The following is a 26642-nucleotide window of genomic DNA, read 5'->3' as shown; positions in this document are numbered from 1 at the left end:
GGTGAGTTCTGCTCAATCCAAATAAAACTTAATTTATTGAAGACATCACGCTGGCAGCCCTTTTGAGTGACCAGGATGGGCATAGGGTGGCTGCGTCCCCAGCTGCGACCTGCGAGTAACCCTGGGGCTCGGCCAGCCACGCTTCTCTAAATAAACTGTCACTTTATGGCTGAGATCCTGCCCTCCCAACCCAACCCAATAATATTAAGGTGCCCTCCCTTCCCACCCCCAATCCCACACAGAAAAGCTTAAATAAACCTCAGCCCGGTCCTCGGGCTCTTTCTTCATTTCCGGACGGACACCCCCAAAGTGGAAGGGGGGGTTGGAGAGAGGACCTAGCTGAGCCCTCTCCCCCTGTGGTTCAGGCTCCGTGGAGGGTAGCAGAAACAGCGGTGGAAGTGGGGCCCAGATGTACCCAACTGCCGCCTCCCTTCCCCCACGGGCATCTCTGGGGCTGGAAAGGAGTCCAGGAAGGGAGGACAGCACCAAAGTAACCAAGGCCCCTGGTAACTGCGGCAACTGACCTCTGGAGCCCTGGGCCTAAAAGGTAAGAGGCAGTGTCCCAGTTAGGAGGCTCCAACTGATTAGGCAGTGGGGAACGCGGCTCCCCAATAAATAGGCAGAAAGAGTCACTGCCCCGCCCCTCATGACTTTTCAACCGCGGGGCTATGGCTGGGTCTTCTTGAGGGGGGCGAAGGCGCGCTGAGTTCGAAGCTTTTCGAAGCCACCGCCATCACTTGCTGAGCTGCAGGGTGTCCAGAAGGAGGCGCTTGTGAGCCGGGTCTTGCACCCCAGCCTCCTCCAGGTCTTCCTCGGTTATGTCGCTGTGGAGGTAACAGGCTGGATCATCAGCGAGGGGGTCTTGAAAGGCCCGTAGCCCCGCCCCCGGGGCCATACCCACCCCATCCGCCTCCAGCCCCGCCCCCACCTGAGAAACTCCAGGTCGTCCCAGCCATTGTGCACCAGGCCCTCCTCATAGCGCTCCAAGCCGATGGCCCGCAGCCAGGCGCCCATGCCCGCCTCTCCCAGCCCGCTGGCCCGCCCGCCCTGCGGGCAAGAAGCCTGAGGGAATAGGGAGTGTCAGGGGGAGCACGGAAGGCGCCCACATACACAGACACGCAGAGGCACCTGCAGACAGCCACACTCCACCGCATGCTCTTGGGGAAGGGAGGTAAGGGCTGGAGCTGACTCATGTGTCCCCCACGCCCCAGTGCCCACCTCAAGGCAGAGGGGGCACCCATGAGTGCTGTATAGTAGAAGGGTACCACAGACCATGGGTGCACACACACCTCAGGTACACACCACCAGCCACCCCTGGCCCACACACCTCCTCTGCCAGGTCCTCCTGGATGCTCTCTCGTATGCGCGGTGGAGGGAAGCTGAGGGGCCGGCCATAGTCGGAGGGCAGTCCTCGGGGTGCCTGCATCTCCAGGGGGCTCGGGAGGAGTACTGATCGGCCAGGCCCAGCAGGGGCATAGTCCACCTCACTCAGGGTCTTGGCCATCTGCAGCACGGAGCAGGAGCGGTCGTCCCCACTGGCTACCTCCCCCAAGAAAGTACTGGCAGACGAGGGGCCTGGAGGTAGTGGGGGCCTTGGATGGGCCTTCGGAGGTGGTAGGCCCCGGGCTTCACCACCACTGCGACCCCGGACAACTGGCCCTGGCAGAGGATCCACGTTAGGGGGCAGGAAAATGGCTGAATCTGGCAGCGGTGGGGGTGGAAAGTCTGGAGGGGGCAGTGTGCCCCCAGACTCCTCATCTGATGAGCTCTCCTCCCCCACACGGGGAGGCCGATGGCGTCCAAGCTGTGGAGCAGGCACTGTGATGGCCACTTTGTTCTTGGTGGCAGGTGGGCCAGGGGCCCTGGCAGGCGAGGGTGGCTCCGGGGGCAGCAGCTGGTGCGGGACCCCCTCAAGGACGTAGTATGCAGGGTTGTTGAAGCTGTTCTTGGGTGGGGGCGCCACCACCCCTTCTGGCTCTGGAGCCCCCTCTGGCTTCAACCTGGGTTTCACAGCAGGATAACTAAATCAGAACCCAGAAACCCAAGGTGCAGTGGAAGAACAGGAGACTTGGGCCCTGTGCGTCTGGGCTTGAACAAGTCACTTTTTCTCTCTGGTCCTTGGTTTCCTCATCTCTAAAATCTAGGAAGGGGGAGTTGAATAGATAACCCCCAAACTCCCTTGCCTCACTTGATAAGATTCTCAGTACTTTTATGACTATCTGTGAAAGTCTTACTACTGAATGAAACCTGAGCTCAAATGGGTGAAAACAGAGGTGACAGGTGGCAGGAGCAGGGCAATAAAGATCTTTAGTGAGAAAGCCGCTGGAGGCACTTCAGGTCTATCCACTGAGGAATCTTAGTCAAGGGTTCAGGTGAGTTTTACTCAAGTCTGGGGATTAAACTAAGGTGACTGATGACAGCTGAAGATGAGTGAAAAGGCACCAAGGAGTTTTTATTTAAGTTCAAGCAAACAGTTGCTTATCATTAGGAAACAAGCCTCACTTTCCCAAAGTATGGTCCACAGAACACTAGTTCCACAGGGTATTAATAGTTAATATATGGAGAAAAAGTTTCCTGGCCCATTAAGTTTGGGAAACTATGTTAAACAAAGCTGAGAAAAGGTTTCCTTCCTGGAAACAAGCTCAGAGCTTTTGCTTATACTAATGTGCACAGTGAATATCTAAGAAAAGAATCTAGCAAGGAGTGTTTCCCAAACTCATCTAACCACAAACCCGTTCTTAGTGGGCATCTTGTTGGACAGTGTTCCAAAGAACACACGTTGGGAATCCAGTGCTACATCATGTGCCTCTTCCAAACAGAAGGCCCCAGCTAAGTCTACTTACACGGAGGGAGCTGTTTTAAAAACAACTTCTATTTTTTAAGGCAGAATTAAGAGGAAAGGCTGACTGTGCTCCCTTTGACTCAGGGAGCTACACCTAAGGGAGGCCCAGCTGGCCAGAGTGGCCATGGACACAGGGAACAGTACCTCTGGCCGCAGGGCAGCAGAGTTCCCAAGTAGCAAACGATTGCCAGGCTCAGCCTGAGATCCAAACATAGTGATGGCTAAAGTGGTGGGATGATGGGTGAGGTGGGCAATGCTGGGAAGAGGGGATGACAGGTTCCTCCTCTTACCTGGAGGTCAAGGGCTCCTCCCGGGGAGTTGCTCGGGGTGGGGCTGGGGGCCTTCCAGTTGGTGGTGGTTTCTCCGGCTCTTCAAATAACTTGGAGAGTGGGCAGGGGGCCTCTGCGGGGGCTGGCTTGCGGCTCCCCGACCTGCCACAGATGCACAGGGAAAAGAGATGCAGTGGGGGCTGACCAAAAGCCCCCAGGCTCATAACACCTACCACAGCCCCAACTCACCTGGGTTCCTGGCAGCCCCGGGACACAGATGGTGCCTTGCTCTTTGCTCCAGCCTCATCTTTATCAACGCTGATCCACTCTGGGGATGGGGGAAGAGAGGCTCAACACCCTGCCAGCCCCTTCCCAGCTACTGGGGCAAGCCCACTCCCAGCTGTGGCTGCAGAACTTCCAAGCATCCCAGGAATTCCAACATGGCCCCCAGAGTCCTCCCCTCCTAGGCCTACCCTGGCCTCCACACCACCCCATCTCATGCCCACGCTCTTCCCCAATGCAGCCCCCACCATAGAGCCGTTCGCGGGTGCCCAGGCGCTCCGTGGGCACCCGCACCTTCATGGAGCCACGGATGTTGCCGGTCTCCTCGCCACGGTGGGATAGGAAGGTCAGGAACTGCTGGGCCGTGCTGCCAATCATGGACTTGAGTGCAACTACGCACTCCCCTGAAGGGCGGTGGGACAGACCAGCAAATTGCCAAACCTTCCTAGGCCCCTGCCCAGCTTCCTGTACCCCTCAGCACCCCTCATCCCTCACCATAGGATTCGTAGCCATCCATGGACTTGACTGTGAGCAGGAGGTGCTGGTCCTGCAGGTACTCGATGTCAGCCAGAATGGGCTTCAGCTGGGGAGTGGTGAAGCTCAGTGAGGAGCAAACCCCAAACCCCAACTACCCCTGCTGCCCCTCCCACATGCTGCCCTGACACCACTCGCTCCTACCCTCAAGCTCCTCCACACTCGCTCACATGCAACACTTAAGATCCCAAATCCTTAATGTGGAAGACACAGCCCTGCATGGGGTTTCATAGCCCTTAACTTCATTGTAACTAATTAATTTTCTGCATTCTCAGTGGACCTGACATTTAGCAAAGGTTCCAGAAGTATTTATTGAACGAATTAATTAATAAACTGCAACTTGGTCCCGCACACACCCAAATACTGGCAAATCCCTTATCCTCACTCATGCCCAGCAAACAGACCCACAAGCGTGCGCACAAGCACAGGCTCCACCAGGCCCCGCCCTCTCAGGCAGGCTCCCGCATGCGCCCTGCGTCCAGCCTCTCTGTGCCAGTGCCTACAAGCCTAGACTCTGCCCAAACCTCACCGTGGGCAACTGGCGCGAGGACCACTGCACCTTGAGGAAGTTGATGTTGTCACTGCTCTGGGCATCATTCTCAAAGCTCTTCTTGTATTCTGGGGTGGGAGGTGACACCCAATTGAATGCCACCTTCTTCTCTTCCCTTCCCCAAGTCTGCTCTGGTGCCCTCTGGCCTCCCCTCCCCTTTGGCCCACACCCAACCCTGGGCCCCGCCTCTGACCCTCCAGGCAAGTGGAGTAGAACTCAATGAAGAACTTGGTGCGGCTGGCTGTCTTCACAATGGCCTCGATGCTCTCAAACTCAATGTAGGCCTGGTCTGAAGTCTTCGACAGCCCTGAGGGGCAATGGGAAATAGGAAGACAGGAGGGCAGCCAAGAAGGCATGAGAGGGCAAGGGTCACAGGAAGAACAGGACAGAGGGGCTGAGCCCTGGGATGGGAAATCAGGGAACTTGGCAGAATGTGGGAGAGAAGACTCCAACCCTGTGATACCAACAGGGAGACCCCAAAGCCCAGAGCAAAGAGACACCCCAAGGATGAGAGACCCATCTAAGACGGGGCTGAGGTTCAGAATGCCTGCAGAGAATGCCCAACAACAATCCCCCACATTGCTAGGCACACTCATGGGCACGCACAGGGCCCCAGGCAGAGACACATCCATGTGTTTACACTCACGTACACAAACACACACACACTCATGGGCATGCACCTCACATGATGACCTAGGCACACAGACACCCTCACACATCCCATATTCAAAAACACTCCCACACGCGTGTACACACACCCACACACACTTGTGTATACTCAGACCTATGCACACACTTAGGCAACCGCCTGTGCGCACCTAGTTAAATGCTATGTCTACAAGCACATCCAGAACAGTCACCTTTCTTGGAGATGAACTGAGATGTAACTCCGACCTCAAATGTCCCAAACACAGGGGAGTGGTCACTGGTGACAATGTCATCAGTGCAACCTGAGGAGGACAGGATTGGGGATCAGGGGGAGGAGCCCTACTCTTTCTACCATCTCCCAGAGCTAAGGCTGTTAGGACAGTGTGTGCCCCTGATCTCCCCCTACTCCAGCCAGTAGGCTCTGACCATAGGAATTACAGATGATGTGGGTCTCGGGGTAGGATTTCCAGAGGATCCGGTCACACCATGAGGGCACGTTGGTCCGCACCTGGGGCAGCAGATGACAGGGTGGTCAGAGCTGACAGTGGGGGCATCTCAGCATGGGCCCCACCCCAGAGCTGAGGAAGCCCCACACTCCTGGCACCCCCTCCCTTCTTGAGTCCTCATGATACCTCGAAGGGGCCAGAGAAGCTGAAGTGGTAACTGCAGAGGTCTAGACCCTTGACCCCACATGCACTCCGATTCACTGTAGCCCTGGGGGGCCCCCAAGGTCCACCCTGCTCTCCTCGCTCACCCCAGTTGGCTTCTGCTTGTGCCACGCGTACGTGTCTCGGGAACCCCGCTCATATCGGTAAGTGGGCGGGAAAGAGATCTCCTCCTCACCTAGGGAAGGTAGGGAACAGGTCACGGCCCTGACAACCTAGGGATTCTGCCCTCCCCCTAGCCCTCAGGGACCACCTATCAGGCCCCACACTCACTGAATCGAAGGAAGACCTTGTGCTTCTCCCGTTCCAAGTTGAGCTGGTCCACCCTGAGCAGGGGCTCAAACTCCTTCCTGCTGATGTAGTTCAGGATCTCCTGTGGTGGGCAACACAGGGACGGGGCACACCCCTCCATGTCAGAGCCAAGTGTGGTAGCCCACCTGGCCTACAGCCCAGCCGCCCCACTAGCTCCCGCCAGGCCCCGCTCGCACCTGGATATCCATGTCCAGGCGGTAGTTGAGGTCCCCAAACCAGAAAAGGTGAGTGAAACGCAGAGAGATATCAAAGGCACTGAGCTGCCGGTCACCCAGTGAGAGCAGCCGCAGGATGTCCAGGTAGTTCTGGTTCCGGCTAGGGTGGCAGGGGTCCCCAGGGTCAGGACTCAGGTACAGGAGTAAAGGTAAATAGTCTCTGGGATCAGGGCTGGGGTGGGATTGGGGTCCCTGAGGACAGAGGGAGGAGCCCGGGAGCTGGCGACTCAGGGCACAGAGGGGTCTTGAGTTGGGATTAAAAGAGGAGAAGGGGATCCCTGGAGACAGATGTAGAAGGTCATATACCGGGATGTGGGAGACAGACTAGGTCTTAGGGGAATAGAGGATGGGAGTAAAGAGGCTACCGCGAAGGTGCCCCTCACCGGGCAGTCTTCTCATTTCCTGAGGTGAGGTGGCAGTTCACAAAGCCAAATGAGGTGCCATTGAACATGAAGGAGACTCCCACAGCCCCCTTGTTCCCTGTCAGGGCAAGTAAGAGAAGACCCAGGTTACCCTCAGAAGGCTCCCAACTCTCCCTACTGCCCCTTGAAGCAGCAGTGGGAGGATCCTGCAAAACCCTCCAGATGCTATGAGGCAGAAGGGCCCTGAACACACACCCACGCCTTCCCTATGGGTCCACACAGGGCACGTGCAGTTCGTCTGGAAGGCCTGAGACTGTGTCTGTGTGAGCAGAGACCCTGGAGGTCACAGAGGATCCCAAGCATGCAACTGAAAACACCTGCAGTTATCTGAGCAAGGGGACCCTGAATGCAAATCAGGAAACCTGGGCACTATGTCTGGCCCTACCACTTACTTGCTGTGTAACCTTGGACAGGTCACTCAGCCACTCTGGGCCCGAGTTTTATCGTCTATGAAATGAGGGTAATAATCCCAGCCCTACCTTTCTGGTGGGGCTAGAAGAGATTTAGAACATGAATATGCCTTACAAAGCTCAGACCACCCAAAAGAGGGAGACCCTGGGCCAGAGAAGCAGGAGATGTGGATAGAGGGATCCTGCCCAGCCTCACCAAGGGTGTTGGCGATGCCAGTCTTCACACTGGATGTACTGACATGGCTGATGCGGTTCTCGTGCTCTGGCTTGACCAGCACAGCCACCTTGATGTTCCATAGGGATTGCATGGCAATCTGGGTACAAAGTATGGGGTGAGCCCTGTCCTGGGCTGGGGCCACTGTCCCCACTGCCCCTGGTATATAGTATAGACTATTATGTCAGTCACAAGATGGGAACACCAGCCACCTCTCTTTCCTGAATGGCCAGAGAGTAATGGCCCTCCCACAGGATGAAGAACTCAGGTTAGCGCTCCAAGGGGACATGCCCAGGGACCAGAGGGAGAGGCAATCATGTTGCATTTCCCTGTCCCCATGTCCCTCTCACCGGGCGGTAATCCAAATCTGTGAGCTCCTTGAGGCCCCCACGCAGTAGGTCCAGCCATTCGCGGTCGCCCACCGAGTTCTCCTGGGTCCCAAAAACGTAGATGTCATGGGGTATGGTCACCGTGACCTCGTCCAGCGTTTTCCCCAGACCCTTCGATGTGAACCAAGATGTCACGTTTTTCGGAGGTGGCACACTTCCTGGAGGTGGAGGGGATGGGTAGGGGTAGGTCAGGCCCTTTCCCTGGGGCTGTCCGTCTCCCCCGCAGCCCCCTGCCCAGTCCTGACCCATGTTCCAGGTGCCTATGAAGACAGAGATCATGTCAGGCTCATCCTGCTTCGAGTGTTTATTCTTCATGAGCTGCAGCAGCTGGCAGAAGGCTTCTCGCTTCTGGGGAGACAGCAGCCCATCAGAGGCAGGTGGGTGAGCCAGGAACCCCCACCACCCACAGGGATACTCTACTAGACAGCAAGTACCACAAGGGAAGGGCCATGCCTCTCTGGTTCACCACTGTATACTACTCAAGCACATAATAGGTGCTCAATAAATGTTCACTGAATGACTATTTGAATCCAACCTCAGGCCACCCACTCTCAATACAGATATTCTCAGCTCTGCCAGACCCCCCTCTGCCAAGAGAGATGACATGCCTACATTATGCCTTCCTTCTCTTCCCATTCCACTGGAAATGTCTACCTGGGGATGCCTGCAGCCCCCAATGGCCTGGCCGTCAGAGCAGGCCCTGGCCTGGCCCGCCTTGCCACTCACCCTGGCACTGACAAAAATGAAGTCCTTGCGCTGCGTCCGGTCCTTCTCCTTCTCAAACACGACGCCCAGCTTGTTCTGGACACGCTGGGACTTAATGAGCTGGCGGACTAGGGGATGGAGGACAGGTTACACAGGCCTGTGCACCTAGACCTGGAGGCTCCGCCCTGGCCACCCTGCCCAGGTGCCGCCCTGGCTCACTGCGGTCATGCGTGAAGGTTGTCCAGTCCTCCTGTGAGTCCCGCTGTCGCCGCAGCAACACCAGCCGCCCGCCCTCTACATCCACGCTCAGCGTGAACTTCTGCGACTTCCCAATCTTGGTCAGGTCACCCAAGGTCACATCTAGCTTCACCTGCAGCCCAAGGGCAGAATGTGGGGAGGCTGCTGACAAGACCTTGGGGGAGGCAGCACCTCCTTCACCTCCAACCACCCTCTTCCCCTTGAGGCTCCACCTGGCACCCTCTGCCATGTACCTCAAAGGCCTGCACAGGGATGGTCTTGGCCTTACGTGTAGATGGCTGCAGCGGAGCTGGGGGCGCTGTGGAACTCATGTCCTGTAGAGCCTTCAGGGCCTGGAGGGGGCAGGGGCAGGCAAGGTCAGGGGGCATGCTGGGAGCTAGGGCAGAAAGAGGTGTGGTTGATGTTGGGATCAATGCTAAACTGTAGGTTCAGAGGTGAGATCAGTGTTAGGCCAACACAAGCAGATGAAGAATGGTGGGTCGGGGACAGAGGTAAGGAGATAGGGCCACCTTCTTCTGGATGCCTGACAGGAAGTCCTTGAGCACTGACAGCTTTAGCACCAGGCTTTCTAGCTCTTGCTCCCCAGTCTGTGGTAGGCTCTGGGGGAAAAAAGAATGAGGCTTGTACATGAGGCCACCAAGTAGGAGCCCCCCCCTGCCCCCGACAGCCCTAGAGAATGAACCTGCTCCCCTGGGGTCCCCCCACAATCTCACCTGCTGCTGCAAAAGGCGGGTCACCATAGGTGAGCTCTGCTGGTCAAACACCTTGGACAGGATCTCCAGGCCCGATAAGACCTTGTCCACCTCACTAGGGGAGGCATCAGGTCAGGAAAACCCCTACCCCAGCTTCAGTACAGGGGAGGGTGGCTGAGTGTTTAGCTTCAGCCCCCAACATGAACACACACAGACACAGAGGAGGAAAATTTAGGAAACAAAGGCCAGTTCACTGTACAGGGTCAGCAGTTAGAGATCAGAGTGTTTTGTGCAGCAAGGGAACAAGTAAGAGCAGGTCAGAGGCTAGGGTTTGGTGCATGGGGCTGGATGGCCCAGGTACCTGTGCAGCCTCCGGCACGAGGTAGCGAGGGTGCGGGTGAGATGAGGCAGGTTGCTGGCTCCACCCCGCACAGCTTCCAGGTCCAGGCCGTAGCTACCCTTCAGGTACTCGTGTGAGACAGTGCTCAGCCCATTGGGAGTACTTTGGGGAGGGGGTGAGAAGTCAGTGGAGGCCCTGCCTGACTGTCCCCACAACCCCACCCATCCCTAACAAGAGATGGCACAGGGGGCAAATGGAGCAGGATGGACCAGGTGTCTGCCTCTGGGGCTGAGATACAACGGGGGGCCCTGGGGAGGCTGAGCTCCCTGGGGAGGCAGTTCTCAGAGAAAGGGACTTCCTGCTCAGTGGAGGGGGTTGGGGTCTCACCTCTCAGCAGCCGGAGTTGCGGGTGTCTCAGGGGCTGTTGAGGGGCTGCCGGGCCCCATGGGGGCAGAAATGCTGGTGGAGCCAGAGCGCGGGGGCAGTGGGGGCTTCTCGTCCTCCCCATCTGTGGACAGGGGTCGGGGGCAGCAGTTTGGGCCTCCTACCCTTAGTGGGGCATGGGGGAGGCCATGACTCTAAGAGACTTCCATGGTAAAGGGGTAACAGGCCCTAGCACCATGGTTAGGGGGGCTTCCAGTGAGGAAAGGATGAAAAGGGACAGGAAGAGGTACCACAGCGCTTGGGGGTATGGCAGGGAAGGGATGTGGCGTGCACTGGGCAGTACCTGAGGCATCACGGTCGTCTGGTGGGTCAGGCTCTCGCTCCCGCTCCACAGGCAGCAGCAGGGCACACACAAGGCCCTGGTTAGGCTGGGCGTACAAGCCGATAAGCTCACCCAGGGTCTGGAAGCGGCGCACAGGCACACCCTGCGAGGTCTGCAGGTATTGCACAGGTGGGAGGAGGGGTCAGCCAGAGGGTCCCAAACCCCTAGGCTGGGATCAGGGGCAGGGGTTAAAGCTCCTACCTGAACAGCCAGGAAGTCTTCTCCATCAGGCAGAATGCGGTATGTGTGAACATGCTTCTGATACCTGATGGCAAAGTGGGGGTCAGAATCTGTCACCCCAAGCTGGGTTCTAAGCCCCAAGGCACCCCTGCCTCCTCCACCAGGCTTAGCCTCCAGCCCCGTCAGCTTGGTCTCCCTAAAACCACTTGCCCAGGCTGCACAGTGTTAATGATGGAGCCAGTCCATTTTCACCGCCCTAGTGCTGGCCCCCGCCCCCACTACCCTCAGACCCGCATAGACTCCACACCCACCACAGGGCTTGGGAAGCAACAGACAGCTCTTTTGTGGCCTCCACAGCTGTCTAAACAGCCCCTCTGGGCTGTGGTACCAGCCTGGCCCCCCCGCCAGAGTAAGAGTCCTCACAGAAGCCCAGTTAATCTTGTGTGCCACGTACAGGCAATGTGTTCACACACGTGTGTGCCTGTCTGTGTTTACACTGATGTCTGGCTCTGCGGGAGTTGGTGTGTCTCTAGCAGTTTTGTGGGACAGTATGGCAGCATCACCCTAGGGCTTTCTCTTCCCTCTTCCCCTAGACACTAGGGAATTGGGATGATCCAAAGGGGCCCCCTCATGGGAGACCTAGGCCTCTAGGAGCCCCAAGCTGAGGAGGGGCAAGAGGGGTACTGACAGACGGCAGCAACAGCTGAGCAGGTGACAGCTGAGCCAGGCCTCCACAAAGGCACACACTCGGGGCAGGGGGCGGGTGGAGTGGGCAGGGGCAGAAGACTCCCTCTGCCTCCACCACACCTCCGGGTAGGTTTACCCAAGACAGTCGCCCAGGCCTGTGCATGCGTTGAGCAGGAGGGACATGGTGGAACTAGAGAGGGCCAAATACTTGTTTGAGGAGAGCCCAAACCCTTGGCCACAGGGCCGTCCCCTCCCCTCAAGGGGCTCTCCTAGCTGCTGAATAGATACAAGCTGTGTGGGTATCTATGTGTAGCTGGGTGTTGGTATGTGGACTGTGGGTCTGTGTTTATAACAATAACACCATGTCATTAACAACCCTGTCTCTGCGTCAGGCCAGGTATTTAGTGTCCTACAAATGTGATCTCACTTAATCCTCACAATATGCAGCAGATATTATAATGCCCATTCTGCAGATGTGGAAACGGAGGCTCAAAGAGGAAAAATGATGTCCCTAAGGTCACAGGACATGTTAAAGACAGAGCTGGGATTTAAAACCTGGGCCTGTATCCTGGCCTGCTGGTTGGATTGCCTGTGCCTGGGCAGGGGTGTGTCTTGGATGCTGTCCATGTACATGTGGGTGCATATACAGGTGAGCAAGTATGTATTTGTTTGGGAAGTCTAAGAAATCACTCATATCTGATCCCAACCACCCAGCTCCTGAGATGCAGGGAGCAGCCAGAGTCAGTTGGCAAGGCTGAAGCCCCCCACATAGACATACCCCTCACCCTCCCACCCCCTCCCCTGGCAATGGAGCCGTGATTCTCTCCCTCTTTGGACAATGCCTCTCACCCAGACATAGGCCCCAGCTGTCCCCCTCCCACTCAACAGCTGACCCACCACCTGCTTTCCTCCCTCCCTAATTAGGGGGTACGCCTCGCCTCAGAGAGGACTGGGAGGTAGGACTCCTGGGACATTCATCTGCCTTGGCTGTCCCTCTTCAGCCCCCTCTTCCCCACTGGGCCTCAGACTTGGGGCAGGAGTTGAGACTCATGGGGTCCCTTTCTCTTCAAGTCAACTGCCTGGGCCAGAGTTTCTCAGCCTCAGCTTTATTGACATTTTGTTCTGGATAATTCTTTGTGGTGGAGGACCATCTTGTGCATTATAGGATGTTCAGCAGCACCTCTGGCTTCTACCTACTAGGTGCCAGTAGCATCATCCCAGTTGTGATAATCAAAAATTTCTCCAGATATTCCCAAATGTCCCCTGGGGGAGGGGTTGACCCCAATTAAGAACCACTGGCCTTGGCCAATGCACCCCCAAAGATGTGAGGAGAACAGAGGGGGAAGGAGGAGACAGAGGGACAGGAGTTTAGTAGGGGGGTTCACAGGGCTAAGGAAAAATGTAACTAGATCTAAACAAAGCAGCCCCTATAGCTTCCATGTATCTCCCAGTCCAGAGGCCCACAGGAGCCCCACTCAGTGTCTGACAGGGGCAAGGGGTGCAGGTCTGGGGGGAGATTCTAAAGCCAAAAGTGTAAACTCATCCAACAGCACTACCACACACAGCTAATGGATACAGCCAGAGGACCAGGCCTACTCAGAGAGCTACCACAGCTAACCCAGCACCGAACACCCATACATAGCTCAGGACTAGAGCAGCCAGATACTCAGGGCTCAACCCAGAGCCAGGGGCACAAACACTCACACACTGATTTATGAAATAACAACACAACCCCATGAAACCTAGCCCCATCCCCTATAACTTCCTTTAACACCTGCCCCCCCCACCCCCCCCACCCCGTCAGCCATACACAGCCAGGCAGTCCCCAACTTCAGTCCTGGGGGCACAGATGCTGCTGGACATTCTCCCACACACCCCCTCCCCAGTCTCTCTGCCCCCAACTCCCTCTATTGCCTACCACTCACTCAATCCCAGTATAAACTGAACTGAACATAGCCTTGGTAAGCACATCCTCACCACTCCAGCCCCTTCTACCTGTAGGGTACCTGGGACTGACTGCATTTTTCCCCATCACAGTCACTCTGGGCAGCAGGATTCCACATACTCTGCCTTCAAAGCCCCAAGAAAGTGCCCCCAGATACAGAGCAGGAAGGAAGTATCCCTTGCATCCACCTTAGCTCCAGGATAAAGCCAAAGCCAGCACTCTGGGGGGCGCTGACGTCCCATCGCCCCAGTTACCTGGACCCTCCCCACACACTCGGCAGGGCCCCCACGACCCCTCCCTTCATCAACCAGGAGCCCCCGCCCCACTCACAGCACGCAGAGCGCGAAGGCCCCCGCCACACTCTCGCTGTCTCGGACCAGGAAGCTGCCATCGCGGCCCGCCCGGGCCAGCAGCTCCTCGGCGGCGGCGCGGCTCAGGTCGCGGTGGTACCAGGCGGGGGCCGGTCCACCCAGCGCGGCGCCCCCCGACGCGGCGCCCCCCGGGCCCGGCGCCCCGCACGCCGAGGCCATGGCCCGCGCAGGGCTCAGCGCCAGCAGCCCCGCGCCATCCGCCCCTGGCCGCTGGAGGCTGGGGTTGGGGCTGGGGCTGAGCGCCGGGCCTAAGGATCGGGGATTCGGGGCTCCAAGCCCAGCCGCACAAGCTGCCTTGTCCGCCGCGCAGCCGCCGCCGCCTGCAGCGCCGGCCTCAACTTGAAGAGAAAGAAAAGTTTGTTCAGAGGCGGCGGGGGAGGGGCAGGAGCGGAGCGCAGAGCGGAGGCCGGCCCCCTCCCCCTCCACTCCGCCCAAGGCTCAGGGCGCCCCTGCCCCCCATCTCTTCCCTGCAAGGATCATGCTCCCCACACTCCTGTAGGACCCGGGACCCTCCACGGGGGCTAGCTGGCCCCCCAAAACCTTACGATGATCCTGCCCCCCAACACCAGCCCTCAGAGATCAGTCCCCGAATCATCCATCGATGTGCGGGTTCCCCCATAGTGAATCCTGACACTTCCGAGTCCCGTTCTCCCCCCCGCCAGAGAATTAAGCCCCCTTTCTTCACCCGCAATAACATGACCCCTAACTCTCATAAAGGTCTCATTCCACCCCAAATTATTTCCATCCAGCCCTGCTACAGCCCCGCAAGATCGGGTTCCCCAAACCTGCGAAGGATGCAGGATGAATCTCTCCCCCAACCTTTTTCCCATCATCCGAGTGAGCGGGACCCCCAACTTCCGTTAAGTCCAGCCCCCTCTCAGATCTGAACCCCCAAACTCCACTGGGTCTGGCCCCCCAACAAATCCCTCGGGGAGTCCCACCCCCACATACCCTCAGACAAGGTCCTGTGCCTCGAACCCCCTACGCCCGGTCCCCGACAGCCTCTCCCAGCCCGGGCAGAGAGCCCTTCCCCCTCTGGGCCAAACTCCCTGGCACCACCCCCTACACCCGCAGGCCGGGGCCTTGAAGGGTTAAGCAGTCGCAGGCAAGGAGGCCCCCACCCTTACCCAACTAGAAGAGTTCCCCCAACCTCCGGGCTCCCGACCTCTCCCTAGAGTCGCAGTGGTCGCGCACAGATCCCCACCTCCCGGGTTGCTACGGTGTCCCCTTCCCCGGGGAAGCGGTCCTAGACTCTCAGCGGCCACTTAAGATGGCCATCCTCCGCCGCCGCACCCCCCCCCCGCCTTCCGCCCCGCCCGCCGCTCCGCCCCCGTGGCTCCACGGAGCCGGGGGTAGGACCCGCGCTCCGCCTCCCCCGGGCCCCGTTCGGTCCCGGCGCCGCTGGTCCGCGGAGTGACCTCGGGCAAGTCACGGCACCTCTCCGAGCCTTGACTTCTCGCTCTGTAGAATGGGGATAATATTACGAGGACAGACTCAATGGGACTGTGCTTGTAAATCTCTCGGCACAGGGCCTGGCATCCAGCAGGCGCTCCAGAGCGGCGACTATTTCTATTATTAATTAAGGAGTAACGAAGGTGACAGCTGTGTAAACTGTAAAGCCTGGCTGCGGAACGAACGGGTATTATTAGCACCCGCCCGGGTCCCAGCTACTCGCTCCAAGTCAACAAACTTGCGCCTCCGTGGGCGGAACGCCGAGCCGGGAGCTCCCAAGACCGGGTAAGCTCAGACGCCCCCGGCCCCAGCTCCTCCCATTCGGCTATAGGCGGGAAGAGGACCTGGCCCGCCGGGAAGGGGGCGGGGCCCAAAGGAGGGCCTGGTCCGCCCCATCCCCAAAAAAAGACCTAGCCGGTGGCAGCGTCTCCCGGGAGTCTGCTTCCTGCCCGCCCCTCCGTCCCCCGGCTCCTTAAAGGCGCAGGCATCCAGCCCGGCGCCCACTGTTGCCGACTCTTGGCCTGTGTCGGAGGATTGCCTTTAACCTCGAATGCAACTTTGACTTTACTAAATCAAACCTGTTGACCGAGTCCGGGTCAGTCCTGACGCGCTCCTGCCCCCATTTCAAATATCCACTGGCTTAATCGCTTTGTGGGACCTTCCAGATCAGATAAATATAATAAACACGAGGCCCTGCTCCTCTACCCACCTAACACAGTCTCCAGACCTTGCCAAAAACCCAGTAACTCATTCTCTACTTTGTGCCCCGCTTCACCCTTAGTTGTATGAGGGAAGGTAAGACTGGCCTAAAGGGACACCCTGGTGCGGGGGCGAGAGACCTGAACTGCATACCTGGGTTCCAGTCCTAACTCCGCCACCGACCGGCCACCCAGCTGCAGGGTATTCTCAGACAGGTCCCTGCACTGTCGGAGTGACTTGTGGAGAGCAGGGAGGTCGGAGATTCAGAGACCAACACAGGTTCAGCTCCTGGGGGTTGGGCAGAGACGCAGCAATCCTCCAGGACAGGCATATTTACCAAAGGAGGCCTGACCCCTGCCCCTGGGAAGCCACTAAGCCTTTCCAGCCTTCTTCCAGCCACGCCTCCAGGACACAGCAGGGCTGGACCAATTCCAGGCTCTTGAATGTTCCCTCTCCAGGAACCTCCCAAACTTCCCTCCCCAATCAGCTCTTTCTTTCTTCTGAGGTCCCAAGCCCCAGTTCACCCACGAAGAACTAAACCTGTCTGGTCCTGCACCATGCGGATTGAATCATTGTGATCCACAGGGTTTTCACTGGCTGATTTTTGAAAGTAGATTGCCAGGACTGTCTTCCTAATCTGTCTTAACCGGAAGCTCCACTGACACCTGTTCAGCATCATAGCAACACACAAGCCTCCACTGATAGATGGGTAGTGGCGGGGCATGAGGTACCTTGGTCAGGAATTGAACCCAGGTCTCCTGCATGGAAAGCGAGAATGCTACCACTGAGCCCTACTGCCCCCATCCACAGCATGTTCAGCAGTGTGAATTTTTTTACCCCCTGGGAGCCTTCCCCAGAATCCCATTCCCAGCTCTCCTGTTGCAAAGCTGAGCATAGGGCCAGGGAGACAAGGGTTGGGGGACAGGAGGAGTGTTTTGGGAACAATATAAATAATAAGTCTTGGGTCAGGTCTGGGTCTGGGTCTGGCTCTCTTTGAAGCTGTGAGAGCAACAGGATCCCTGAAGACAGATGTCCAGATGCTGGCCTCATGTGCTTTCTAGGCAACAGCTCCTTTACCTTTCACAGCCCTGATGGAAGGATTATTATCCTCATTTCATTGAGGAGGAAACTAAGGTTTAGAGCAGTGAAGTGACTCTCAACTTTCACATAACAAGCAACAGAGATGGGATTCAAACCTAGGTCTAGTTGCTTTAATCTGAAGGAATTCAAAAGCTGTGGAGTCTTTCCCCCACCCAGCCATGAACTCACCACCAAAAGAGTTCATCAGACACATATACACGTCCATCTATTTATTAAAACTGGCTGCTGGGGAACCCCAAACCCCACCATTAGAGCAGGAACTGGGTGATGGATGGAGGGTTAGGTAATGGATGGAGGCATGTGTAGGGCTCCCTCATCTGTGGGAGCTGAAGTAAGCCTAGCCTGGTCATCCAGGCTAAGGGCAGGCAGAGGGGAGGGTTGAGCAGGGCTGGACTCAGCCAGTGAGCCAGAGTAGAAGCATTAGGGCCAGGCTGAGCAGGAGGGGCTCAGTCTCGCAGGGCTCACTCCTCAGCTCCACTCATGGCCTCAGCATAGAACCTCGCCACCTCTTCGTTGGGGTTGCCGTGGGCCAAGTCAAACCACATCTGGATGCAGCGGCCGCTCCCTCGACTGTAGTTGCTGGCCTTGTAGGAGTAACTCCAGAGGCGCTCACAGAGGTCAGCAGGTGTGGGGAAGTAGAACTCAAATGTGTGGCAGGTGGTCCCGACTGGACACTCGTTAACTCCTGCCAAGGGAGAGATGGTGGACACAGGCTTTCAACCCCTGGGCCCACAGCTCATTTCTGGCCATCCCCAGATATCCTCACCCAGCCCCAACTCCTCAAAATCCCCTTTCCTGAACCCCACCTCTATCCCCCCACCGCCAGGCTCTCACCTGAGGTCCAATCCCAACCCTTGTGCCAGTTGTTCTTGCACGTGTAGGAGGTGCGACAGGCCTCCCACCAGTTCTGACAGTCCTCTTTACACAGGGGCACGTCCAGGAAACGCTCTTTGCGCCAGCTCTGGTTCACCTGGATTGGAGGTGGAAGGGAAGGGCTCCTCTCAGCCAAGTATGTTGGCAGCTACAGCCTGGAAGGGGACCAAGCTGGAGGGCAGCCTGTTGGGGTGGGCTGAGGGAGACACCGTACCTCTTGGATCCAGGGCCCCAGGTTGGGGGAGCACTCATAGAGACAGGTGTCCTGGATGAAGTGGCGCTTGCATTCAGGCTCCATCTTGCCGCAGTGGTCCCAGTTAAAGTTATACAGGCGGGAGGTGTCCTTGTGCAGCTCCTGGCTGGTGTTCACTGAGCAGCAGGCGTTCTTCCTCCAGGGACTGCACTGTGGGGGAAAGACACGGGGCTGAGCCTTCCCCTGCCACAGCCATCTGCCACCTCCAACCTCTCCCCATTTGATCCTTGTTCACCTGCCCCAGGTAGGTTGTCCTAGGGAATGCTCACTGTTAGGACCCCACTGTACTTGACCTCCAGGAACCCCCATCTTGGGGGAGACACAATTACAACAGTGTGATCAGGGGCTGTGGGAACCCAGGGGGGACCCAGACTTAAGGGCCAATAGCTATCATTTATATATATAACTCTTTAAAATTTGAAAAGTTCATTTACTTATTGAGCACTTACTGTATGCCCGGCACTGTTCTAGATGCTGGGAGTACAGCACAGAACAAAACAGACAGAAATATGTCATCAGAGGACTTATATTCTAGCCAGGGAAGACAGACAATAAAACACTGAGACATAAGTTATGCCAGATTGTGGTAAATGATATAGAGAAAATTAAAGTAGGGAATGGTGAGTATGGGAGAATTGCTGAAATTTTAAATATGGTGGTTGAGAAGGGCCTCATTGGAAGGTGATATTTGAGCAGAGACTTAGAGGAGAGTTCAGTAAAAGTTTGGACTAAATGTATTCTTCTGCACAAGTAGTAAGATCTTTATCCCCGGAGGCTGGCCAGCACCAGACATATAGGGAAGGAAAACCAAACCACCCCATTGCCTTTCAGTCAGTTCCCACTCATGGCAATTCCATGTGTTACAGAGTAGAACTGTGCTCCACAGGGTTTTCTTGACTGTAATCTTTACAAAAACGGATCACCAGTTCTTTCTCCTGCAGTGCCACTGAGTGGATTCGAACTGCCAACCTTTAAGCTAGTAGCTGAGAGCAAACTGTTTGCAACACCCAGCGACCTTAGACACAGAGAAGGCCCTCAAAAATATTTGCTGATGGTGCAGGGTAAGACAGTACACAATACTGGGGAAGTCAGCACAACTTGACCAAGGCAAAGTCATGGAAGCGTCATAGGCACATCCGAACTCCCTGATGGACCAGATTACTGGTCTGAAGCCTGGGGACTATGGTCTTGGGGGACGTCTAGGTCGAAAATGTTCTACATCTTACTTTGGTGAGTAGCGTGTGGAGCCTTAAAAGCTTGTGAGTGGACATCTAAGATACCCCACTGGTCCCACTCTGTCTGGAGCCAGGGAAAATGAAGAAAACCAAAGATACAAGGGAAAGATTAGTCCAAAGGACCTATGGACCACAACTACCACATCCTCCACCAGACCGAGTCCAGCACAACTAGATGGTGCCCAGCTACCACCAACAACTGCTCTGACAGGGATCACAATAGAGGGTCCCAGACAGAGCTGGAGAAAAATGTAGAGCAAAATTCTAACTCATAAAAAAAGACCAGACTTACTGGTCTGACAGAGACTGGAGAAAATCCCTAGAGTATGGCCCCTGGACACCCTTTTAACTCAGTACTGAAGTCGCTTCTGAGGTTTACCCTTCAGCCAAAGATTGAACAGACCCATAAAACAAAACGAGACTTAATGGGCACACCAGCCTGGGGTCAAGGACAAGAAGGCAGGAGGGGCAGGAAAGCTGGTAATAGGGAACCCAAGGCTGAGAAAGGGAGTGTGTTGACATGTCATGGGGTTGGCAACCAATGTCACAAAACAACATGTGCATTAATTGTTTAATGAGAATCTAATTTGTTCTGTAAACCTTCATCTAAAGTACAATAAAAAAATTTTGCTGAAAATATAAATGATAAACCTATTTATGATTTCCTAAATCTAGAGCTAACATCATCATACATATAGGCACACTGTATTTTAGTAAGTTTTTAACATAGACTGGATTTTCCAGGACTGCAAATATTGTGAAGTGAAAGGCTATATCATGTGTTTTATTTTACTGGAGTTATTCAGTATTTCAGAAAATTGTGTCATCAATTCCAAGACTGCTTATTGTATCTTATAGCATTTAAGTTGCCATTAGAACACACCTGTATCAATCTTTGGAATCCCTGGGTAGTGCAAATGGTTAAGCACTTGGCTGCTGCTGTTGTTGTTGTTAGGTGCCATCGAGTCAGTTCTGACTTATAGTGACCCCTGTGTACAACAGAATGAAACACTGCCCAGTCCTGTGCCATCCTCACAGTTATTACTATGTTTGAGCCCACTGTTACAGCCACTCTGTCAATCCATCTTAAGGGTCTTCCTCTTTTTTGCTGGCCCTCTACTTTATCAAGCATGATGCCCTTGTCCAGGGTTTAGTCCCTCCGGATAACATGTCCAAGGTATGTGAGATGAAGTCTCATCATCCTAGCTTTTAATTTCTGGCTGCACTTCTTCCAGGACAGATTTGTTTTTCTTCTGGTATATTCAGCCCATGGTATATTCAGTATTCTTTGCCAACACCATAATTCAAAGGCATCAATTCTTCTTTGGTCTTCCTTACTCATTGTCCAGCTTTCGCATGTATATGAGATGATTGAAAAGACCATGGTCTGGGTCAGGCACACTTTAATCCTAAAATGATATCTTAGCTTTTTGACACTTTAAAGGGGTCTTTTGCAGCAGATTTGCCCAATGCCAACGTTGTTTGATTTCCTGACTGCTGCTTCCATGGGTGTTGATTGTGGATCCAAGTAAAATGAAATCCTTGACAACTTCAATCTTTTCTCCATTTATCATGATGTTGCTTATTGGTCCAGTTGTGAGGATTTTTATTTTCTTCATCTTGAGGGGTAATCCATACTGAAGTCTTTGATCTTCATCAGTAAGTGCTTCAAGTCCTCTTTGCTTTCAGCAAGCAAGGTTGAGTCATCTGCATATCGCAGGTTGTTAATGAATCTTCCTCCAATCCTGATGCCAAATTCTTCTTCCTATAGTCCAGCTTCTTGGATTATTTGCTCAGCATTCAGATTGAATAAGTATGATGAAAGGACAGAACCCTGATGCCCACCTTTCCTGGTTTTAAACCATGCAGCATCCCTTTGTTCTGTTCGAATGACTGCCTTTTTGTCTATGTACAGGTTCCCCATGAGCACAATTAAGTGCTCTGGAATTTCCATTCTTCGAAATGTTGTCCATAATTTGTTATGATCCACACAGTTGAATGCCTTAGCATAGTCAGTAAAACACAGACAAACTCTTTCTGGTATTCTCTGCTTTCAGCCAAGATCCATCTCACATCAGTAATGATATTGCTCATTCCACATCCTTTCTGAACCTGGCTTAAGTTTCTGGCAATCCGCCGTCGATGTACTGTAGCAACTGTTTTTTAATTATCCTCAGCAAAATTTTACTTGTGTGTGATATTAATGATGTTGTTTGATGATTTCCGCGTTCTTTTGGATCACCTTTCTTTTGAATGGGCACAAATATGGATCTCTTGCAGTCAGCTGGGCAAGTAGCTGTCTTCCAAATTTCTTGTCATAGACAAGTGAGCACTTGCAGCGCTGCATCCATTTGTTGAAACATTTCAATTTTTATTTTGTCAATTCCTGGAGCCTTGTTTTTCGCCAGTGCCTTAAGTGCAGATTGGACTTCTTCCTTCAATACCAAACACTTGGCTACTAACTGAAAAGCTGGCAGTTTGAACCTACCCAGAGGAGCCCTGGTGGCGTAGTGGTTAAGAGCTCACCTGCTAACCAAAAGGCAGCAGTTCAAATCCACCAGCTGCTCTTTGGAAACCCCATGGAGCAATTCTACTCTTGGTGGCACCTAACAGCAACAACAACAGAGGCACCTTGGAAGAAAGTCCTGACCATCTGCTTACAAAAGGTCACAGCTATGAAAATCCTATGGAGTACGGTTCTACTCTGCACACATGAGGTCACCATGAGTCAGAATTGACAGCAATTTTTTTTTAAATCAATATTCATTTGTAGTTTCTCCATTCATAGTGATTTTGTAAATAAAAGCAAGCATGTGCAGTTTCACAATCCCTGGGTGATGCAACAGTTAAGAACAGTAGTTGGCTGCTAATCAAAAGATTGGAGGTTGGAGTCTACCCAGAAGCACTTCAGAAGGAAGGCCTGGCTATCTATTTCCAAAAACTCAGCCATCAAAAACCCTATAGAGCACAGATCTACTCTGACCCACATGGGGTTTCCATGAATCAGAATCAGCTTGACGGCAACTGGTTTGGTTTCTCAGGTAGTCACACCACAGAATTTACATATTGAAATATTTTATTATAAATTAGTTTCTGTTTGCTTCTCCTTTGTATTACAGATAGAGCATTAGGTTGGTATTTTAAAATTATATGTCCAAATAGGCTCCATTAGCTCTGAATTTCACTCTAGGATAGTAAAGAATCTAAAGAATATTTGTCATGAAAAGAAGAAATTGAGACAAATGGAGTTGTGATCCACTGACATAAATTTTATAGAAGGTGGAATGCGCAGCACATCTGCCGTCTATCTCCATGGTAAAGGGTTTTCTCCTCCTTAGGCCTTGGCACTCCATGGGACTGGCATGTAGTGAGGTAGGAAGAGCCATTCTCCCCCACAGTTTCTCACCCTCCAAATCCCTAGAGGAGCCTTCTCCAGTCCTCCCCTATTCCACCACAAAAAAAAAAAAAAAAATGACCACAAGGGCTGGTCATTTCCAATTCCTGTGTGTGCCCATATGCATCTCTGAGCCTCAGTTTCCTCACTTGTGTATTGTGAAGGAATACATCACTGATCTACATCAAGGGCCACTGGGAATATGAAACCATGTATAGAAAACACATGGCACGTGTTAAGTGCTCAGCAAATGACTACCCCATATCATTGCTGACATGGGGTCCTTTTCAAGGGGGGCGCAGGACCACCTCAGCCACCTTACCCCACCTTCATCCACTCCCACAACAATAACTCCGGGTGTGGGGGTGTCTAACCCTTCAGCCCTTCCCTTACTACCCCGACTTCCTCTTCCCATCAAAACCAGCCACATTTGCGGCCCAGAGCCACACTCCATCTTACCTGGCCATACAGCTTGTCCTCGGGGCCTGGCTTTGTCTTGTGGTACTTGGCTTCCATGCAGACATTGAGCAGGCTTGTCCTGTCCCGGGCACTGGACGTGGCAGCTACCAAGGCCACAAGCAGCAGAAGTGGTGTCAATTCCCAGGCCATGTCTTTCTGTTCCTGCAGGGAGAGTTGTGGTTAGGGAGACAAAGATCTGAGGAAAACAACCCCATGCAGGGTACTTCCTTCACCTTCTGCCTCAGTCTCCCCATCTCCATAGTGATGGATGGGGTCAGCCCTGTCCCTTCAGTGATGGGGTCTTGATGCTCCCAGAAGTTGGAGTAGAGAAGGTTGGCAAAGGGGTCTCCCCCAACCCCAGGCTTGGACAGCCCAGGAAGGCAACTGGGGTTAGTAAGTGGGCTCTGGAGGAGTTTTCCCAAACTAGTTGTTGTTGTTGTGTGGCGCTGAGTTGATTTCAACTCATAGCAACCTGACAGGACAGAGTAGAGCTGCCCCTTAGAATTTCCTAGGCTGTAATCTTTATGGGAGCAGATCACCAAGTCTTTTCTCTAGCAGAGCCACTGGTGGATTTAAACTTCCAACCTTTTAGTTAGCAGCCATTGCACAACCAGAGCCTTTGCCCTCACTTTCTCGCTGGACTTTATCTATGAAAAGTAATTAAATAGTTCGGGTCCATCTCTGCTCCCCTCCAATTTTTCTCTCTCTAAGTATCCTTCCCCACAGAAGCCCGAGTGATCTTCCTTTCTTTCTTCCTTGTACTTTAGATGAAGTTTTACAGAATAAACTAGTTTCTCATTAAACGGTTAGTACACACATTGCTCTACGACATTGGTTAACAACCCTACAACATGTCAACACTCTCCCTTCTCAACCTTAGGTTCCTTACTACCAGCTTTCCTGTTTTCTCCTGCCTTCTAGTCCTTGCCCCTGGGTGGTGTGCCCCTTTAGTCTCATTTTGTTTTATGGGCCTGTCCAATCTTTGGCTGAAGGGTGAACCTCAGGAGTGACTTCATTATTGAGCTGAAAGGGTGTCTGGAGGCCATACCCTCAGGTTTCTCCAGTCTCTGTCAGGCCAGCAAGTCTGGTCTTTCTTTTTGAGTAGAATTTTGTTCTACATTTTTTTCCAGCTCTGCCCAGGACCCTCTATTGTGATCCCTGTCAAAGCAGTCAGTGGTGGTAGCCAGGCACCACCTAGTTGTACTGGACTCAGTCTGGTGAAGGCTGTGGTAGGTGTGGTCCATTAGTTCTTTGGACTAATCTTTCCCTTGTATTTTTAGTTTTCTTCATTCTTCCTTGCTCCCCGAAGGGGTGGGACCAGTGGAGTATCCTAGATGACCACTCACAGGCTTTTAAGACCCCAGACACTACTGAGAGATCTTTCTAAAGAAAGATATGTCCCTCCCCTACACACAAGCCTGCCATGTCTCCCCATTGCCCTTGTTACCCTTCCCTCCTTAGAGCACTTGCCTGAACCTCCTTTGCTGCCCTGAGCACACTCAGCTGTGTCTGGGTTGGCCTCACTCCAGGCTGGCAACAGTTCCAGGTCCTTGGACTGTCCCCAGTGATCTCCGTCCTCAGTGTTGGACAGACTATAAAAGCTCTGGTAAGCAAGAATGTAATTTCCTCATTCAGGACTTCTCCTTCTGTTCTTCCTTCCCTACCTGTCCAGACCGCACCCTCTTCAAGGTTTTAGTAGTCTGTCCGTTTAGTCATTCCTGTTTCCGTTCATCTCTTGTTTCTTCACTCACATCAGGATCTACACATTTAACATTCATCAAAATCTACAAAATCTCATCTCCAAGAGAGAATCTAAAATTTTTTAGTGCTTTTGTTATTATTTTTTTTTATTGTACTTTAGATGGAAGTTTACAGAACAAACTAGTTTCTCATTAAAAAGTACACACATTGCTTTATGACATTGGTTAACAATCTCACAACATGTCAACAGTCTCCCTTCTCAACCTTGCGTTCCCTATTACCAACTTTCCTGTCCCCTCCTGCCTTCTAGTCCTTGCTCCTCGGCTGGTGTGCCCCTTTAGTCTCATTTTGTTTTATGGGCCTGTCCAATCTTTGGCTGAAGGGTGAACCTCAGGAGTGACTTCATTACTGAGCTGAAAGGGTGTCCGGGGGGCCATACCCTCAGGTTTCTCCAGTCTCTGTCAGGCCAGCAAGTCTGGTCTTTCTTTTTGAGTAGAATTTTGTTCTACATTTTTTTCCAGCTCTGTCCAGGACCTTCTATTGTGATCCCTGTCAGAGCAGTCAGTGGTGGTAGCCAGGCACCACCTAGTTGTACTGGACTCAGTCTGGTGGAAGCTGTGGTAGAAGTGGTCCATTAGTCCTTTGGACTAATCTTTCCTTTGTATTTTTAGTTTTCATCATTCTTCCTTGTTCCCCAAGGGGTGAGACCAGTGGAGTATCCTAGATGACCACTCACAGGCTTTTAAGACCTGAAACGCTATTCATCAAAGTAGAATGTAGAACATTGTCTTTATAAATTATGTTATGCCAGTTGAGCTAGATGTTCCCTGAGACCATGGACCCCACAGCCCTCAGCCCAGCAATTCGGTCCCTTGGGGAGTTTGGATGTGTCTATGGAGCTTCCATGACCTTGCCTTGTACTGTCATACCCTTCACCAAAGTTACCACTTATGTATTGTCTATTTAGTGTTTTTCTGTCCCCACCCCTCCCCGCCCTCGTACACATCAAAGATTGTTTCTTTTTGTGTGTATACTTTTTCATGAGTTTTTATAGTAGTGGTCTTATACAATATTTGTCCTTTTGTGATTGACTTATTTCACTCAGCATAATGCCCTCCAGACTCATCCATGTTATAAGATGCTTTGCAGATTCATCGTTGTTCTTTATCATTACATAATAATCCGTTGTGTGTATGTACCACAGTTTGTTTATCCATTCATCTGTTGATGGGCATCTAGGTTATTTCTATCTTTTTGCTATTGTGAACAGTGCTGCAGTGAACATGGGCATTCATATGTCTACTCATGTGATGACTCTTATTTCTCTAGGATATATTCCTAGGAGTGGGATTGCTGTATCATATGGTATTTCTATTTCTATCTTTCTAAGGAAGCACCATAACATTTTCCAAAATGGTTGTATCATTTTGCATTCCCACCAGCAGTGCATAAGAGTTCTGATCTCCCCGCAGCCTCTGCAACATTAGTTATTTCCTGTTTTTTTTTTCGTGCTAGTAATGCCAGGGTAAGATGGCATTTCATTGTGGTTTTGATTTACATTTCTCTAATGGCTGGTGGTCACGAGCATTTCCTCATGTGTCTGTTGGTTGCTTGAATGTCTTTGTTGGTTAAGTGTTCATTTCTTTTGGCGATTTTTTAATTGGATTTTTTGTTGTTTTTGTAGAGGTGTTGGATTTTCTTGTAGGTTTTAGAGATTAGACCTTGGTCTGATTTGTAGTAGCCAAAATTTTTTTCCCAGTCTGTAGGTTCTCTTTTTAC

At 53.1% G+C, this 26642-nt stretch overlaps 2 protein-coding genes and 1 long non-coding RNA gene across 6 annotated transcripts in view; 1 reads left to right on the top strand and 2 right to left on the bottom strand.

The window, feature by feature from the left end:
• Window positions 1-12: 12 nt before the first annotated feature.
• Window positions 13-13870, bottom strand: INPPL1 (inositol polyphosphate phosphatase like 1). 2 transcript variants are annotated; one of them, XM_010599605.3, is made up of 28 exons: window positions 13656-13870; window positions 10715-10778; window positions 10475-10625; window positions 10135-10255; window positions 9769-9909; window positions 9429-9522; window positions 9225-9314; window positions 8949-9047; window positions 8677-8827; window positions 8479-8585; window positions 7998-8100; window positions 7714-7910; window positions 7346-7463; window positions 6701-6797; window positions 6279-6417; window positions 6064-6163; window positions 5880-5968; window positions 5552-5633; window positions 5338-5427; window positions 4671-4784; window positions 4457-4545; window positions 3889-3976; window positions 3642-3797; window positions 3361-3439; window positions 3133-3273; window positions 1328-2000; window positions 929-1062; window positions 13-824 (listed from the first exon to the last, which is right to left on the bottom strand). In XM_010599605.3, the coding sequence occupies exons 1-28, from the start codon at window positions 13853-13855 to the stop codon at window positions 734-736; spliced, it is 3798 nt and encodes a 1265-aa protein (XP_010597907.1). In that variant the 5' UTR covers window positions 13856-13870; the 3' UTR covers window positions 13-733. The 2 variants fall into 2 exon arrangements, with proteins under 2 accessions (XP_010597907.1, XP_023394762.1); XM_023538994.2 differs by lacking the exon at window positions 929-1062.
• Window positions 13871-15054: 1184 nt separating this feature from the next.
• Window positions 15055-26642, top strand: part of LOC111747665 (uncharacterized) — a 29874-nt gene continuing 18286 nt past the window's right edge. Inside the window, exon 1 of one of the 3 annotated variants that reach the window (XR_010322472.1) lies at window positions 15055-15433. This is a non-coding gene — a long non-coding RNA (uncharacterized LOC111747665). Of the gene's footprint in view, window positions 15434-24656; window positions 24769-26642 lie in introns of those variants that run through there. The other 2 variants (XR_002783651.2, XR_010322473.1) reach the window with 2 other exon arrangements.
• LOC100665164 (folate receptor beta-like) lies at window positions 17146-24739 on the bottom strand. Its single transcript, XM_064288633.1, has 5 exons — window positions 24633-24739; window positions 23163-23324; window positions 18036-18224; window positions 17783-17918; window positions 17146-17633 (listed from the first exon to the last, which is right to left on the bottom strand). The coding sequence occupies exons 2-5, from the start codon at window positions 23310-23312 to the stop codon at window positions 17410-17412; spliced, it is 699 nt and encodes a 232-aa protein (XP_064144703.1). The 5' UTR covers window positions 23313-23324; window positions 24633-24739; the 3' UTR covers window positions 17146-17409.

Source organism: Loxodonta africana, chromosome 7 (assembly GCF_030014295.1).
Source record: "Loxodonta africana isolate mLoxAfr1 chromosome 7, mLoxAfr1.hap2, whole genome shotgun sequence".
In the NCBI taxonomy this organism is placed as follows: domain Eukaryota; kingdom Metazoa; phylum Chordata; class Mammalia; order Proboscidea; family Elephantidae; genus Loxodonta; species Loxodonta africana.
Note: the sequence above shows the minus strand (reverse complement) of the source record. Positions and strands in the feature narration are given on the sequence as shown.

Bases quoted from the DNA above. Each gene is read 5' to 3' on its own strand.
- INPPL1 (XM_010599605.3), bottom strand. From the start codon at position 13,855: ATGGCCTCGGCGTGCGGGGCGCCGGGCCCGGGGGGCGCCGCGTCGGGG. The intron at 6,798-7,345 runs GTGAGGCTGGGC...TTGCCCTGACAG, and splicing joins TGGCATCGCCAACACCCTTG to GGAACAAGGGGGCTGTGGGA. The intron at 3,274-3,360 runs GTGAGTTGGGGC...CATCTGTGGCAG, and splicing joins CGGGGCTGCCAGGAACCCAG to GTCGGGGAGCCGCAAGCCAG.
- LOC100665164 (XM_064288633.1), bottom strand. From the start codon at position 23,312: ATGGCCTGGGAATTGACACCACTTCTGCTGCTTGTGGCCTTGGTAGCT. The intron at 17,919-18,035 runs GTACGGTGTCTC...CCTCCAATCCAG, and splicing joins TGGGGCCCTGGATCCAAGAG to GTGAACCAGAGCTGGCGCAA. The intron at 17,634-17,782 runs GTGAGAGCCTGG...CTCCCTTGGCAG, and splicing joins GGGTTGGGATTGGACCTCAG to GAGTTAACGAGTGTCCAGTC.